This window comes from Oncorhynchus kisutch, linkage group LG7, assembly GCF_002021735.2.
Source record: "Oncorhynchus kisutch isolate 150728-3 linkage group LG7, Okis_V2, whole genome shotgun sequence".
NCBI lineage: Eukaryota > Metazoa > Chordata > Actinopteri > Salmoniformes > Salmonidae > Oncorhynchus > Oncorhynchus kisutch.
Window position 1 is genome coordinate 29,986,572 of NC_034180.2, and position 15,962 is coordinate 30,002,533.

Sequence of the window (15,962 nt, forward strand, 5' to 3'; positions counted from 1 at the left end):
ACGGGCCGCCCCCAGGTGGTGAGGGTAGGCAACAACATCTCCTCCCCGCTGATCCTCAACACTGGGGCCCCACAAGGTTGCGTTCTGAGCCCTCTCCTGTACTCCCTGTTCACCCACGACTGCGTGGCCACGCACGCCTCCAACTCAATCATCAAGTTTGCGGACGACACAACAGTGGTAGGCTTGATTACCAACAACGACGAGACGGCCTACAGGGAGGAGGTGAGGGCCCTCGGAGTGTGGTGTCAGGAAAATAACCTCACACTCAACGTCAACAAAACTAAGGAGATGATTGTGGACTTCAGGAAACAGCAGAGGGAACACCCCCCTATCCACATCGATGGAACAGTAGTGGAGAGGGTAGCAAGTTTTAAGTTCCTCGGCATACACATCACAGACAAACTGAATTGGTCCACTCACACAGACAGCATCGTGAAGAAGGCGCAGCAGCGCCTCTTCAACCTCAGGAGGCTGAAGAAATTCGGCTTGTCACCAAAAGCACTCACAAACTTCTACAGATGCACAATCGAGAGCATCCTGGCGGGCTGTATCACCGCCTGGTATGGCAACTGCACCGCCCTCAACCGTAAGGCTCTCCAGAGGGTAGTGAGGTCTGCACAACGCATCACCGGGGGCAAACTACCTGCCCTCCAGGACACCTACACCACCCGATGCTACAGGAAGGCCATAAAGATCATCAAGGACATCAACCACCCGAGCCACTGCCTGTTCACCCCGCTATCATCCAGAAGGCGAGGTCAGTACAGGTGCATCAAAGCTGGGACCGAGAGACTGAAAAACAGCTTCTATCTCAAGGCCATCAGACTGTTAAACAGCCACCACTAACATTGAGTGGCTGCTGCCAACACACTGTCAATGACACTGACTCAACTCCAGCCACTTTAATAATGGGAATTGATGGGAAATGATGTAAATATATCACTAGCCACTTTAAACAATGCTACCTTATATAATGCTACTTACCCTACATTATTCATCTCATATGCATACGTATATACTGTACTCTATATCATCGACTGCATCCTTATGTAATACATGTATCACTAGCCACTTTAACTATGCCACTTTGTTTACATACTCATCTCATATGTATATACTGTACTCGATATCATCTACTGTATCTTGCCTATGCTGCTCTGTACCATCACTCATTCATATATCCTTATGTACATATTCTTTATCCCCTTACACTGTGTATAAGACAGTAGTTTTTTTGGAATTGTTAGTTAGATTACTCGTTCGTTATTACTGCATTGTCGGAACTAGAAGCACAAGCATTTCGCTACACTCGCATTAACATCTGCTAACCATGTGTATGTGACAAATAAAATTTGATTTGATTTGGTTGGCCTGGCTGCCAAGTGGGTGTGCTAATGTCCTCCCAGGCCCACCCACCCATGGCTGCACCCCTACCCAGTCATGTGAAATCCATAGAATAGGGCCTAATGAGTTTATGTCTGACTGATTTCCTTCTATGAACTGTCACTCAGTAAAATCTTTTAAATTGTTGCATGTTGAGTTTTATATTTTTGTTCAGTAAAGGAAGAGAACATTGAACAGAACAAGGTTATGTCAATAACTACATATTGACAAAAATGTAGATAGAACCTTCTAGACCCAAGCACTTGATCTGTCCAGGCATATCTACATTGTCAACACCTCAGCTGGGCTCTGTTTAAACTGACAGACAGACAGGCAGCAGTCAGAGCAGAAGGTATTCCAATACATCGCCCAGGCACTCCTCTTTCTTTTCTCAAAAGCCCTGCTTGCATGTGTGTCATTGTTTGATAAGCACACTTTGTGCAATAAACCTAGTGATTTTACCACGCAGAAACAGGTACACTGAGGCGCATATTGATTAAGAAATGCTCAATAGATAAGAGTAGGCTGGATGCTGGAAAGGCTGTCTGATGATAAAATGTAATATGCCGCACAACTGTGAGGACGGAAGTTAAGATCAAGCAGAAGTTTATTAGTCTGTAACACATTGGGATACAGCCAGGAGTAAACTGATATGCATATGCATTTAGCAACAGTGAAATAGAGGGCTAGGGTATTCATACTTCTACTTCTACATTTTTAATTAAATCCATTCCTCTTCTGTGTGACTGCTACAGGATGCGTGAGAACATGTCTGCCATGGTGTGTGTGAAGGAGGAGGAGGAGGACCCTGGGGAGAAGCTGTCCCAAGATGAGATCATCTCCAGGACCAAGCAGGTGATCCAGGGCCTGGAGGCTCTAAAGCAGGAACACAACTCCATCCTGGAGGGCCTTCTGGACACGCTGCACTGCTTGAAGCAGGATGACCAGGGAGTCCTGGTGGAGGAGAAGTCCCTCATGATCCGCAAGTCCCTGGAGATGCTGGAGCTGGGCCTGAGCGAGGCACAGGTTAGTACACTGTATAGGTCTAGGCTACACGCCTCAGGCTGGGGGAGATCTAGAGCCCTCTGGGATCTAATCTAATGAACTTTCAAATTAGACAGCTAGATGGAGAACCCACAGGCACCTACCACCTAAATGACCTGTGTCAGTAAATCAGACTGCAACCAAGGATTATCCATGAATTATTTACTACTAGTCTTCTCAGTGTTCTTCCGCACCCTTTGGACCTCTTGCCCAGTTGCCTCACCCCTAACCCCCTCGCTGTGTTTGGTCCAGGTGATGATGGCGCTGTCGGGCCACCTGAGCTCGGTGGAGTCGGAGAAGCAGAAGCTGCGGGCACAGGTGCGCCGGCTGTGCCAGGAGAACCAGTGGCTGAGGGACGAGCTGGCAGGCACCCAGCAGAAGCTGCAGAAGAGCGAGCAGAGTGTGGCTCAGCTGGAGGAGGAGAAGAAACACCTGGAGTTCATGAACCAGCTGAAGAAGTACGATAAGGACCTGCTGCCATCGGTGAGTTAACCCACACACACACACAGACTGACTCACACCACCGCATTTAATTTGCCTGGTTTACACTGAATGACAATAACAATCATCTGTCCTCCCTGTTTTCCTCTGTTAGGAGGAGAAGGACTCTGACTCCAGTAAAGAGAATCTGGATGATCTGTTCCCAGACGACCAGGATGACCAACCTCCAGGCAGTGAGTCTTCTTCTTGTACCCATGTCTTTCTCTGTTCCTCACCTCACTTTTCCTCTCCTTGTTCCTACTTCCTACATTCCCTCCCACTCCCTCCAATACATTAACTAGTCCATTTCTCCTCCTGTTGGTCTGAAAGTACGTATCACTATGAGCTTTAAAGTGCTATTAGTCAGAGCTGGTTGAGTGTGGAGGCAGGACAAATGGAAATGGACCCAGTGAGCCAGATCACACAGTCACCAGGTTGGGTTCACTCCAGCAACCAGCATGTACATGAGAGGATCTCAGGCAGAGGGACAACACCCACTCCCCACTAAGCTGGGCATTTATTGACAAAATTAAGCAAAGGGGTCCTACGTACAATATCATATAATGATCCTACACAGAACCACTTCCAGCAAATGGGTAAAAAAGCATCATTAATCTGCATAAGTAACATATTGCAGGGATTTAAAGGGTACATCTCCAGTAATTGCTCCACCACATAGAGAGCTAATAAGATGCAGACAGGGATATGGAGGAGGGAGAGAGAGAGAGAGGAGCAGGATCTCTCTAGTCCTTTGTTGTGTTTGTATTGGGCTGTTAATACTTTATTTTATTCCAAGTTTCTGCCTGCTTAATGAGCACAATCTGAAGAGCGAGAGGGAACGAAAGAGAGGATCAAAGGAAAGAGTGGGTCGTGCTAGGAAGCTCTCCAGAATGCGGGGGAGGCAAGTGTCAAATGCTCCTGAGTGCGCTCACATTAATCCTGCCCCCACATGAAGCAGAGCTGACTGAGACAGGGCTCTGTGTCTGTCTGTGTAGTGTGAAGTGGATTAGACTCTTCTCCTGTCCTGACTGGTACCTCCCTGAAATACTCTTATGTCTTAGGTCCCTCTCACTGCAGTGGTGGAGATGGTTTAATTGCTTGTCTCCAGCTACACTAGGATTACATAAGTATGTGGACACCCCTTCTGACAGGTGTCTAAAATCGAGCACAAAGCTATGCAATCACCATAGACAAACATTGGCAGTAGAATGGCCATACTGAAGAGCTCAGTGACTTTCAATGTGGCACCGTCATAGGATGCCACCTTTACCGGCAAGTCAGTTTGTCAAATTTCTGCCCTGTTAGAGCTGCCCCGGTCAACTGTAAGTGCTGTTATTGTGAAGTGGAACCGTATAGGAGCAACAACGGTTCAGTGGTAGGCCACACAAGCTCACAGAATGGGACCGCTGACTATTGTATAAACCTTTTTTTTTTAAAGGTCTTAATTTGAAGTTTGTAGCGCATAACAGTTGTCTGTTATCGGTTGCAACCCTCCCTACCGAGTTCCAATCTGCCTCTGGAAGCAACATCAGCACAATAACTGTTCATTGGGAGCTTCATGAAATGGGTTTCTATGGCCGAGCAACCGAACACAAGCCTAAGATCACCATGCTCAATGCCAAGCGTCGGCTGGAGTGGTGTAAAGCTCGCCGCCATTGGACTCTGGAACAGTGGAAACGTGTTCTCTGGAGTGATGAATCACGCTTCACCATCTGGCAGTCTAATCTGGGTTTGGTGGATACCAGGACAGCGCTACCTGCCCGAATGCATAGTGCCAACTGTAAAGTTTGGTGGAGGAGGAATAGTCTTCTGGGGCTGTTTTTCATGGTTCGGGCTGGGCCCCTTAGTTCCAGTGAAGGGAAATCTTAATGCTACAGCATGCAATGACATTCTAGACAGTTCTATGCTTCCAACTTTGTGGCAACAGTTTGGGGAAGGCCCTTTCTTTCGGCAGGGTAGCCTAGTGGTAGCCTAGTGGTTAGAGCATTGGACTAGTAACCGAAAGGTTGCAAGTTCAAATCCCCGAGCTGACAAGGTACAAAATCTGTCGTTCTGCCCCTGAACAGGCAGTTAACCCACTGTTCCTAAGCCGTCATTGAAAATAAGAATTTGTTCTTAACTGACTTGCCTAGTAAAATAAAGGTAAAATAAAAATAAAAATTCATGTTTCAGCATGACAATGCCCCGTGCACAAAGCGAGGTCCATACAGAAATGGTTTGCAGAGATTGATGTGGAAGAACTTGTCTGGCCTGAACAGAGCCCTGACCTCAACACCATCGAACACCTCTGGGATGAAATGGAACATCGACTGCCAGCCAGGCCTAATCGCCCAACATCAGTGCCCCGATCTCACTAATGCTTGTGGCTGAATGGAAGCAAGTCTCCACAGCAATGTTCCAACATCTAGTGGAAAACCTTCCCAGAAGAGTGGAGGCTATTGTAGCAGCAAAGGACGACCAACTCTATATTAATGCCCATGATTTTGGAATGAGATGTTCAGGTGTCCACATTTTTGGTCATGTAGTGTAGATGGAGCATAGCTCGTTTTTTTTTAGGTAGTTACAGTATAGTGAACGTTTGTTCCTGTCCTCGCATATATGAAGTGAAAAGACCATGACAAGTGACGTTTGTGAGTGACCTTTTTGCAATGCAGCGCTACCTTTTCACGTCTATTGGATATGTTTGGCTTTGCCTAGGGCTGTGACGATCATGGCATTTTGGATGACCGTAATTGGCCAGCCAAATGAAGTAATTAATGACTGTAATAACTGTTCCTGACTGCATGTGCTGCTATAGAAATAGAATGAATAGAATGGGATTTCCCATTCAAGTCAATAATGGGTTGGCAGTTTGTCATGAGTTACCACAGCCACAATGTCAGGATTGGTTATATGAGTGAAGGGAAAGCAGCCAACAAGTGCTCAGCATATATGGGAATTCCTTCAAGACTGTTGGAAAAGCATTCCAGGTGAAGCTGGTTCAGACAATGCCAAGAGTGTGCAAAGCTGTCATCAAGGCAAAGGGTGGCTATTTGAAGAATCTCAAATATAAACTATATTTTGATTTGTTTAACACTTTTTTGGTTACTACATGATTCCCTATGTGTTATTTCATAGTCTTGATGTCTTCACTATTATTCTACAATGTATAAAAAAGTAAAATCAAGAAAAACCTGTGATGTTCTAAAACCTTTGTGTATATTGTAAGAAAATCTTGCTTTTTGGTCTTAATTTAAGGTTAGGCATAAGGTTAGCATTGTGGTTAAGTTTAAATTAAGAGTTTAAGAAGTTCCTTTGTAGAAATAGGTGGGGTTTAGCCATAATCATGACTTTGTGGCTGTGCTAACTATTGACAACCTGTCACGCCCTGACCTTAGTTATTTTGGTTTTCTTTATTATTTTGGTTAGGTCAGGGTGTGACAAGGGTGGTTGGTTTAGTTTTTGCATTGTCTAGGTGTTTTTGTCCTGTCTATGGTTTTTGTATATCTATGGGGTTTTAGTATGTCTAGGTATATGTAGGTCTATGGTGGCCTGAATTGGTTCCCAATCAGAGGCAGCTGTTTATCGTTGTCTCTGATTGGGGATCCTATTTAGGTTTCCATTTTGGTTTTGTGGGTTATTGTCTGTGTAGTTGCATGTCAGCACTCGTGTTTACAGCTTCACGGTCATTTTGTTTAGTGTTCTTTGTTTAAATAAAGAAGAATCTATTCATCTCACGCTGCGCCTTGGTCTCCTCGTTATGACGAACGTGACAGAATAACCCACCAAACAAGGACCAAGCAGCATGAAAAGGAGGAATAGCGCTTAATGGGGAGATGGACCTGGGAGGAGATATTAGATGGAGCAGGACCCTGGAGACAGCCGGGGGAGTATCGCCGTCCTAAGGAGGAGATCGGCGCAGCGAAAGCAGAACGGCGATACTACGAGGAGAAATACAGGAGAATAGAGGAACAGCGACAATAGCACGGAAGCCCGAGAGGCAGCACCAAGATTTTTTTTGGGGGGTGGCACACGAGGAGATTGGCTGAGTCAGGTAGGAGATCTGAGCAAACTCCCTGTGCTTACCGTGGGGAGTGTGTAACTGGTCAGGCACCGTGTTATGCAGAGATGCGCATGGTGTCTCTAGTGCGCTATTCTAGCCCGGTGCACTCTATTCCAGCTCCTCGCATTTGCCGGGCTAGAATGGGCATCCAGCCAGGACGTATTGAGCCAGCTCTATGTTCTGGATCTCCAATGCGTCTCCACGGTCCAGTGTATCCTGTGCCTCCTCCCCGCACTCGCCCTGAGGTGCGTGTCACCAGCCCGGTACCACCAGTGCCCGGCACCAGGCCTCCAGTGCGCCTCCAGGGTCCAGTACTCCCTGTTCCTGCTCCTCGCACTCGCCCTGAGGTGCGTGTCACCAGCCCGGTACCACCAGTGCCGGCACCACGCACCAGGCCTACAGTGCGCCTTGGCAGTCCAGAGCGTCCGGCGACAGTACCCTGTCCGGAAAGGGGGGGGGGGGGTAGTACTGTCACGCCCTGACCTTAGTTATTTTTGCTTTCTTTATTATTTTGGTTAGGTCAGGATGTGACGAGGGTGGTGTGTGTGTTTTTGTCCTGTCTAGTGTTTTTTTGTATTTCTATTGGGTTTTAGTATGTCTAGGTAAATGTAGGTCCATGGTGGCCTGAATTGGTTTCCAATCAGAGGCAGCTGTTTATGGGGATCCTATTTAGGTTGCCATTTTCCATGTTGGTTTGGTGGGTTATTGTTTGTGTAGTTGCATGTCAGCACTCGTGTTTATGGCTTCATGTTCATTTTGTTATTTTGTTTGTTAGTTTGTTTAGTGTTCTTCGTTTAAGTAAAGAAGAATGTATTCATCTCACGCTCCTTGGTCTCCTCGTTATGACGAACGTGACACAACCAGAACAGGCTCAACCGCACAAATGCCCGGCAGTCCCGTCTTCAGTTAGCTGTTCGTTCCTCACAAAAATAATATAAACATATAGTGCCTTCGGACAGTATTCAGACCCTTTGACTTTTTCCACACTTTGTTAGGTTACAGCCTTATTCTAAAATGTATTCAATTGTTTTTTTCCCCTCATCAGTCTACACACAATACCCCATAATGACAAAGCAAAAACTGTAAAAAAATTTTTAAAAAAGTTTGCTAATTTAAAAAAACGTATTAGATTTAGGTATTCAGACCCTTTACTCAATACTTTGTTGAAGCACCTTTGGCAAATTTTACAGCCTTGTCTTCTTGAGTATGGCGCTACAAGCTTGGCACACCTGTATTTGCGGAGTTTCTCCCATTCTTCTCTGCAGATCCTCTCAAGCTCTGTCAGGTTGTTCGGGGAGCGTTGCAGCACAGCTATTTTCAGGTCTCCAGTAGAGGATGACCGATTAATCGGAATGGCTGATTATTTAGGGCCTATTTCAAGTTTTCATAACAATCTGTATTTTTGGAAACCAATTTGGTAGAGTTGTATTTATTATTTTGTTACACCTTTTATTTAATCTTTATTTAACTAGGTAAGTCAGTTAAGAACACATTCTTATTTTCAATGACGGTCTAGGAACAGTGGGTTAACTGCCTCGTTCAGGGGCAGAACGACAGATTTTTATCTTGTCAGCTTGGGGATTCAATCTTGCAACCTTACAGTTAACTAGTCCAACGAGTTGCCACAATGTTACAATGATACTCCCACGGCTGTGTCCAGGGTCCTGTCAACTGTGGGACCTTATATAGACAGGTGTGTGCCTTTCCAAATCATGTCCAATCAATTGAATTTACCACAGGTGGACTCCAATCAAGTTGTAGTTACATCGCCAAGATGATCAATTGAAACCGGATGCACCTGAGCTCAATTATAGCAAAGGGTCTGAATAATTATGTAAATAAGGTATTTCTGTTTTTTTTTTTTTTTATACATATGCAAACATTTCTAAAAACCTGTTTTCACTTTGTCATTATGGGGTATTGTGTGTAGATTGCTGAGGATGTATTTATTTTTAATCCATTTTAGAATAAGGCTGTAATGTAACAAAATCTGGGAAAAGTTAAGGGGTCTGAATACTTTCCGAAAGGCACTGTATATACATACACTCAAAGGCCGTTTTATTAGGTAGACCCATCTAGTATTGGGTCGGACCCCCCCTTTGCCTCCAGAACAGCTTGAATTCTTCGGGCATGGAAATGTTGCTCAATTGGTATCAAGGGACTTAACGTGTGCCAGGACAATATTCCCCACACCATTAGACCACCGCTGTGCCATTGACACCAGGCAGGATGTGGCCATAGACTTATGTTGCTTATGCCAAATCCTGACTCTGCCATCAGCATGACACAACAGGAACCGGGATTCATCGGACCAGGCAGAATTTGCCCGTGCTTAGCTGCATTCCGTTTCTTTTGTATCCTGAAAAACTCCCAAGTCCTTAACGATTACAAGCAAACCCATAATATGATGCAGCAACAACTTTGCTTGAAATTATGGAGAGTTATACTCCGTAATGTGTTTTATTGGATTTGCCCCAAAACATAACATTTTGTATTCAGTTTTTGCAGTATTACTTTACTGCCTTGTTGCAAACAGGATGCATGTTTTGGAATATTTTGATTCTGTACCGGCTTCCTTCTTTTCAATCTGTCAATTAGTTCAGTATTGTGGAGTAACTATGTTGTTGATCCATCCTCAGTTTTCTCCTATCACAGCCATTAAACTGTAACTGTTTTAAAGTCACCATTGACCTCATGGTGAAATCCCTGAGCAGTTTCCTTCCTGTCACGCAACTGAGTTAGGAAGAAACGCCTGTTTCTTTGTAGTCACTGGGTGTTTTGATACACCATCTAAAGTTGAATTAATAACTGCACCATGCTCAAAGGGGTATTCAATGTCTGCTGTTTACATTTTTTCCCATCTACCAATAGGTGCCCATTTTTGCGAGGCATGGGAAAACCTCTATGGTCTTTATGGTTGAATCTATGTTTGTTTGAAATTCACTCCTCACATGAGGGACCTAACAAATACAATTACAGTTTGTGTGGGGTGCAGAGATGAGGTAGTCATTCAAAATTCATCTTAAGCGCTACTATTGCACACTGTCCATGCAACTTATTATGTGACTTGTTATCAAATGTTCAACTCCTGAACTTATTTAGGCTTGCCATAACAAAGGGGCTGAATACTTATTGACATTTCAGCTTTTCATTTTTAATCAATTTCTAAAAATTTCTAAAAATGATTGTGAGGTATTGTGTGTAGGCCAGAGACACACACACAATCTTCATTTAATCAATTTTAACACAACAAAATGTGGAAGAAGTCAAGGGGTGTGAGTACTTTCTGAATGACCCTGTGTATATATATTTATTTTGACAGTTATTTTATTTCCATGACTGTCTTCATCCATAACCGTCGGTTACACAGTAATTAGCTTAAGTAAGTAACTAGCTTTTCCATGCTTGTCGATTAGAATTTGTCATTCCTGTCGCGAACTTGCAGACAGTCTTAGCTCTATGGAACACCTGGGATCATTTGTTACTGGAGACATTTTTGGTACTTTGGGTGTGGTGGTGAGGGTTATTACTGCAGAGGACCACTGCTTCTTCAGCCCATTGGCCCTCCTTCAGAGTCAGTACAGAGCTGTGGGCCTCGAATGAGAAACCCAATCAGGTGGTTTCCAGACCTCTTGCTTATAACACACACACCTTAACCGTACATATTTTCACACAATCTCTCAAGCAGTGACATGAGACATTTGGATGGTTTCCCGACCCAACATACTTCATATGTGCCTGTACAGTGTCTCAGTTTCTCCACTCTACCAGTAATTTTGTGTGTGTGTGTGTATAGTTTATGTTATGTTAACCCCTCGCCCGTCCCCCTCCTCCTCTGTGTGTCTCCAGTCCAGCATCCCCACGGTAGTGCAGCAGCAGCTGCCGCCCAGCAGGGTGGCTATGAGATCCCGGCTCGCCTCAGGACCCTTCACAACCTGGTGATCCAGTACGCCTCCCAGGGCCGTTACGAGGTGGCCGTGCCCCTCTGCAAACAGGCCCTGGAGGACCTGGAAAAAACCTCCGGACACGACCACCCTGACGTGGCCACCATGCTCAACATCCTGGCCCTGGTCTACAGGTCAGCCTGGGGAAGGGGCTCTGGGGTGGGGAGGTGGGTCGTGGTGGTTGGTATTGGCTGTGGATCAATTATAGTCCATATACACTGAGTGTACAAAACATTAGGAACACCTTCCTAATATTGAGTTGCACCCCCTTTGCCCTCAGAACAGCCTCAATTCATTGGGGCATGGACTCTACAAGATGTCGAAAGCGTTCCCACAGGGATGCTGGCCCATTTTGACTTCAATGTTTCCCATAGTTGTGTCAAGTTGGCTGGATGTCCATTGGGTGGTGGACCATTCTTGATACACATGGGAAGCTTTTGAACGTGAAAAACCCAGCAGTGTTGCAGTTCTTGACACACTCAAACCGGTGCGCCTGGCACCTACTACCATACCCTGTTCAAAGGCACTTCAATCTTTTGTCTTGCCCATTCTCCCTCTGAATGGCACACATACATTCCATGTCTCAATTGTCTCAAAGCTCAAAAAGTCCTTCTTTAACCTGTCTCCTCCCATTCATCTACACTGATTGAAGTGGATTTAACAGGTGACATCAAAAAGGGATTATAGCTTTCACCTGGATTCACCTGGTCAGTCTATGGCATTCCTAATGTTTTGTACACTTGGTGTATGTTTGATCCTGATTCGACAAGATGTCAGCTTGTATAGTAAGAATTGTCCGCTGCTAGTTCTGGGAAATGGGAAGAATCATTGATTGCAATGCATGTTTTTAAACCTGACAATACTTAATATGGGTCTATCCAAGACAAAACATTCGTCCATAACAAAGCGTTGTGTTGGACAAAATGGTTATTTATGTGCGGAGAGACTTGGTTATGATCCCCAATGTTGTCAAACTTGTACTTGAGACCCCGTGGCAGTGATGTAGTCAAGTCACTAAACCTCGAGGTCGAAGTCCGTGGTGTCCGAATCATTTATACTTGAGTGCTAAAAGTAGCTTTCCAACAATATGAAAATCACGACTTTAGTCCGAGTGAAGTCCGAGTCCTGGACTCAAGTACTACAACACTGCCCTGTGGTAATAGGCCTCACTGTCAGAGAAACCACGGTAACATGCCCCATGAGTCCTCTCTCTTTTTCTATCTCCTCTATCAGGGACCAGAACAAATACAAAGAGGCAGCCAACCTGCTGAATGACGCTCTGGCGATCAGGGAGAAAACTCTGGGCAGGGACCATCCAGCGGTGAGTGTGGTTTCTCATCAATCTGTGTCTCAGCAGTATTTCTGTAACCAGCCAGCCAGGAAGGTCCACTAACTGTGCCGACCTCAACAGGCTTGTGTCTCTGACTCTCCCTGGACCTCCAGTTCCCTCAGTGCAGACTCAGAGCAGCAGAGGTTAGGCTCTCTATCACCCCCTCGTGTCTGTCACATGTGGGCCCCAGACCACCCTAGTCTAAATCAAAGGTCACTGTGGGTCCCTCTGTGGTCTCAGTGGTCTGGTGGTCTGAGTGATATACACGTGGTGGAGATTCATCCTGCTGATTGGGATATAATTACATAGCAGTAATCACTTCGTGCCTCCCCTCTTTGTCTTCCTCTCATCCGTCGGTTACGCCTCTAATTGGTTAAATTCACCAGATCAGTTGCACTCTGCTGCCGTGGTTGAGCCTTGTGGACACTCAATTACACATGCACAGATGATTTAAGGCTGTCCTAAGAGTGTTTTCTTTCTGTCTGTGTGTGTGTGTGTGTGTGTGTGTGTGTGTGTGTCAGGTGGCTGCTACACTCAACAACTTGGCCGTGCTCTACGGGAAACGGGGGAAGTACAAAGAGGCGGAGCCACTTTGCAAGCGGGCTCTGGAGATCCGGGAGAAGGTGGGTCAGAGGGCGCTGGTCACTGCAAGGCATTGTGGGAATGGAGTGCTAACACTGCAGAACGCTCCTGATTCCTGCTCCTCTCCAAATATATCTTGCTCAAGTTTCAAAGAACTTTGCTGTTCCTTCGAAAGTTTTCCTCTTAGTTAAACAACTTTTTAAACTTATTTTCTGTCTATATGTTCTCCCCTGCATTTGCTCCCTCCTCCCAAGCCTCCCTATAGCTTTGTGTTGTTCAAAGAGGAACTGTGACTTTGGAGAGAGTTAAGTCCTGGGAGGGTTCATTATTTTTGGCTGCACAAAATGGGATGCTTATAAAGGAGAAGCTCAGCAGTCCCGGAGATGCAAAGTGCAGTGTCTCTATTTATCCATCTCCCTTTGTGCCTTTTCCTCTCATTCTCCCTCTGTGCTAAGAATGACACGTCTACTCCCTCTGTGATGTCGTCTGTGCTAGAGCTTAAGGACAGCGGAGACATTTTATTTATATTCTCCACTTCTTAAACTGATGATAAAGCTCTCTCTTGAGCTTAGAGATATGCCACCCAGCTTTCGGCAACAGAGGAAGGAAGAAGGCTTTGCTGATGCAGGAGGAATTTTCCTGCAGTTCTCTCTTTTAATAGCAAGCGCTTTTCCCACTGTGTGAGCTGCCTCAGTCCTTGGTTTATCCCTAGGGATGAAGATTAGGAGGAGGAGGGAGGGACTCTCTAAAAAGTTCCCCAGTAACATGCACTAGCCTGGTCTGGAGTTCAAAGAAGCACTCCTCAATAAAACTCTCTCAATATATCACCCAGACCTAGCAGCTGTTTCCTTTTTGAAATCCCATACTTCTAATGATGTTTACAGTAAACCCTTTAAATCCACATAGAAGCTTCACATGAGAGAGGGGGAGTGAGACTTGTATACATTCAGGTTGCTATTGATAATTCAGAGAGAAACCGTCAATCAGAGTAGAGCTGGACGACATGGACAAAAATCACAATAAATTGCCTGAATTGATACGATAACGATAAACAGAACGATAAGTTTATAATATTAATCTGCACTACAGTTTTTTTTTAATTATCCTTTAAACTACTACTACTAGTTTGATGGTTGTAGCCGTCAATTGTCCCATTAACAATCACCCGTATTAGTAAATGTATTTCTTTTAAAACTTCTCTAGTATAGTCCATATCATAATAAACGATATCAGCAAAATGCCTGCGATTAAGTGTTCATTATGGTCGGTATCGAGCATTTTTTGTTTATCTTCTCAGGTCTAAGTCAGAGAGACTACCTCCAAATGACTACCAACCCGTAGCACTCATGTCTGTAGCCATGAAATGCTTTGAAAGGCTGGTCATGGCTCACATCAAAGCCATTATCCTAGAAACCCTAGACCCACTCCAATTTGCATACCGCACCAACAGATCCACAGATGATGCAATCTCTATTGCACTCCACACTGCCCTTTCCCACCTGGACAAAAGGAACACCTACGTGAGAATGCTATTTATTGACTACAGCTCAGCGTTCAACACCATAGTGCCCTCAAAGCTCATTACTAAGCTAAGGACCCTGGGACTAAACACCTCTCTCTGCAACTGGATCCTGTACTTCCTGACGAGCCGCCCCAGGTGGTAAGGGTAGGTAACAACACATCCGTCACGTTGATTCTCAACACAGGGGTGCGTGCAGAGGTGCTTGCTCAGTCCCCTCCTGTACTCCCTGTTCACTCATGACTGCACGACTCCAACACCATCTTTAAGTTTCTTGATGACACAACAGTGGTAGGCCTGATCACCGACAATGATGAGACGGCCTATAGGGAGGAGGTCAGACCGTGTGGTGCAAGGACAACAACCTCTCCCTCAACGTGATCAAGACAAATGAGTTGATTGTGGACTACAGGAAAAGGAGGACCGAGCAAGCCCCCATTCTCATCGACAGGACTGTAGTGGAGCAGGTTGAGAGCTTCAAGTTCATTGGTGTCCACATCAGCAACAAACTAACATGGTCCAAGCACACCAATACAGTTGTGAAGAGGGCAAGACAAAACCTATTCCCCTTCCGGAGACTGAAAAGATTTGTCATGTGTCCTCATATCCTCAAAAGGTTTTACAGCTGCACCATCGAGAGCATCCTGACGGGTTGCATCACTGCCTGGTATGGCAACTGCTCGGCCTCCGACCGCAAGACACTACAGAGGGTAGTGTGAACGGACCAGTACATCACTGGGGCCAAGCTTCCTGCCATCCAGGACCTCTATACCAGGTGGTGTCAGAGGAAGGGCCTAAAAATTGTCAGTCTCCAGTCACCCAAGTCATAGACAGTTCTCTCTGCTACCGCACTGCAAGTGGTTCCGGAGCACCAAGTCTAGGTCCAAGAGGCTTCTAAACACCTTCTACCCCCAAGCTATAAGACTCCTGAACAGCTAATCAAATGGCTACCCAGACAATTTGCATTGCACCCCCCCTTCTACGCTGCTGCGACTCTCTGTTATTATCTATGCATAGTCACTTTAATAACTCTACCTACATGTACATATTACCTCGACACCGGTGCCCCTGCACTTTGACTCTGTACCGGTACCCCCTGTATATAGCCCCGCTATTGTTATTTACAGCTGCTCTTTAATTATTTGTTATTCTTATGTCTTGCTTTTTTGGGGGGTATTTTCTTAACTGCATTGTTAAGGACTTGTAAGTAAGCATTTCACTATTGTATTCGGCACATGTGACAAATAAAACTTGATTTGATTTCATTAGCAAGCCTCTCCAACCCAGGCCTCTGTCACTCACTGTATAGAGGGAAGGAAGATCATAATTTCTCTGCTAATGAGCAGTGAGCCTCTCACTCCTAACTCCCAGTCTCTGTGTGTCTTTCTCTCAGTGAGTCAGTCAGAGAGAAAGAGTTAGCCCTCAGCTCTGTCCTCCTTCCTCACCCAACCCCTTAATGATACCTCTCCTCTCCACCAGCTCTGCTCTGACTTCACCCACCTATCTAATGGTCCAGCCAGATCACATAAAGGACAGAACTGAGACTATTATTCTATCCAAAGTAATGGTGATGGGGTCTCTTTCTGTTGTTATAAATATTCCCTTTTCATCCTTTCACTTTGAGATGCTTTGATTAGC

General features: G+C 45.3%; 1 protein-coding gene across 18 annotated transcripts in view; it reads left to right on the top strand.

Moving 5' to 3' along the window:
- Nucleotides 1-15,962, top strand: part of LOC109894433 (kinesin light chain 1) — a 40,755-nt gene that overhangs the window by 14,610 nt on the left and 10,183 nt on the right. For 17 of the 18 annotated variants that reach the window (XR_004210606.1, XR_002255868.2, XR_004210607.1 and 14 more), the window contains exons 2-7: nucleotides 2,139-2,409; nucleotides 2,680-2,910; nucleotides 3,023-3,101; nucleotides 10,799-11,027; nucleotides 12,127-12,214; nucleotides 12,745-12,846. Coding sequence is in view for 8 of the 18 variants with exons in the window: in XM_031828897.1 (XP_031684757.1) it covers nucleotides 2,140-2,409; nucleotides 2,680-2,910; nucleotides 3,023-3,101; nucleotides 10,799-11,027; nucleotides 12,127-12,214; nucleotides 12,745-12,846 (999 nt within the window). In the remaining 10 variants the exon portion in view is untranslated. Of the gene's footprint in view, nucleotides 1-2,138; nucleotides 2,410-2,679; nucleotides 2,911-3,022; nucleotides 3,102-10,798; nucleotides 11,028-12,126; nucleotides 12,215-12,304; nucleotides 12,367-12,744; nucleotides 12,847-15,962 lie in introns of all 18 variants that reach the window. The other variant, XR_004210614.1, reaches the window with a different exon arrangement.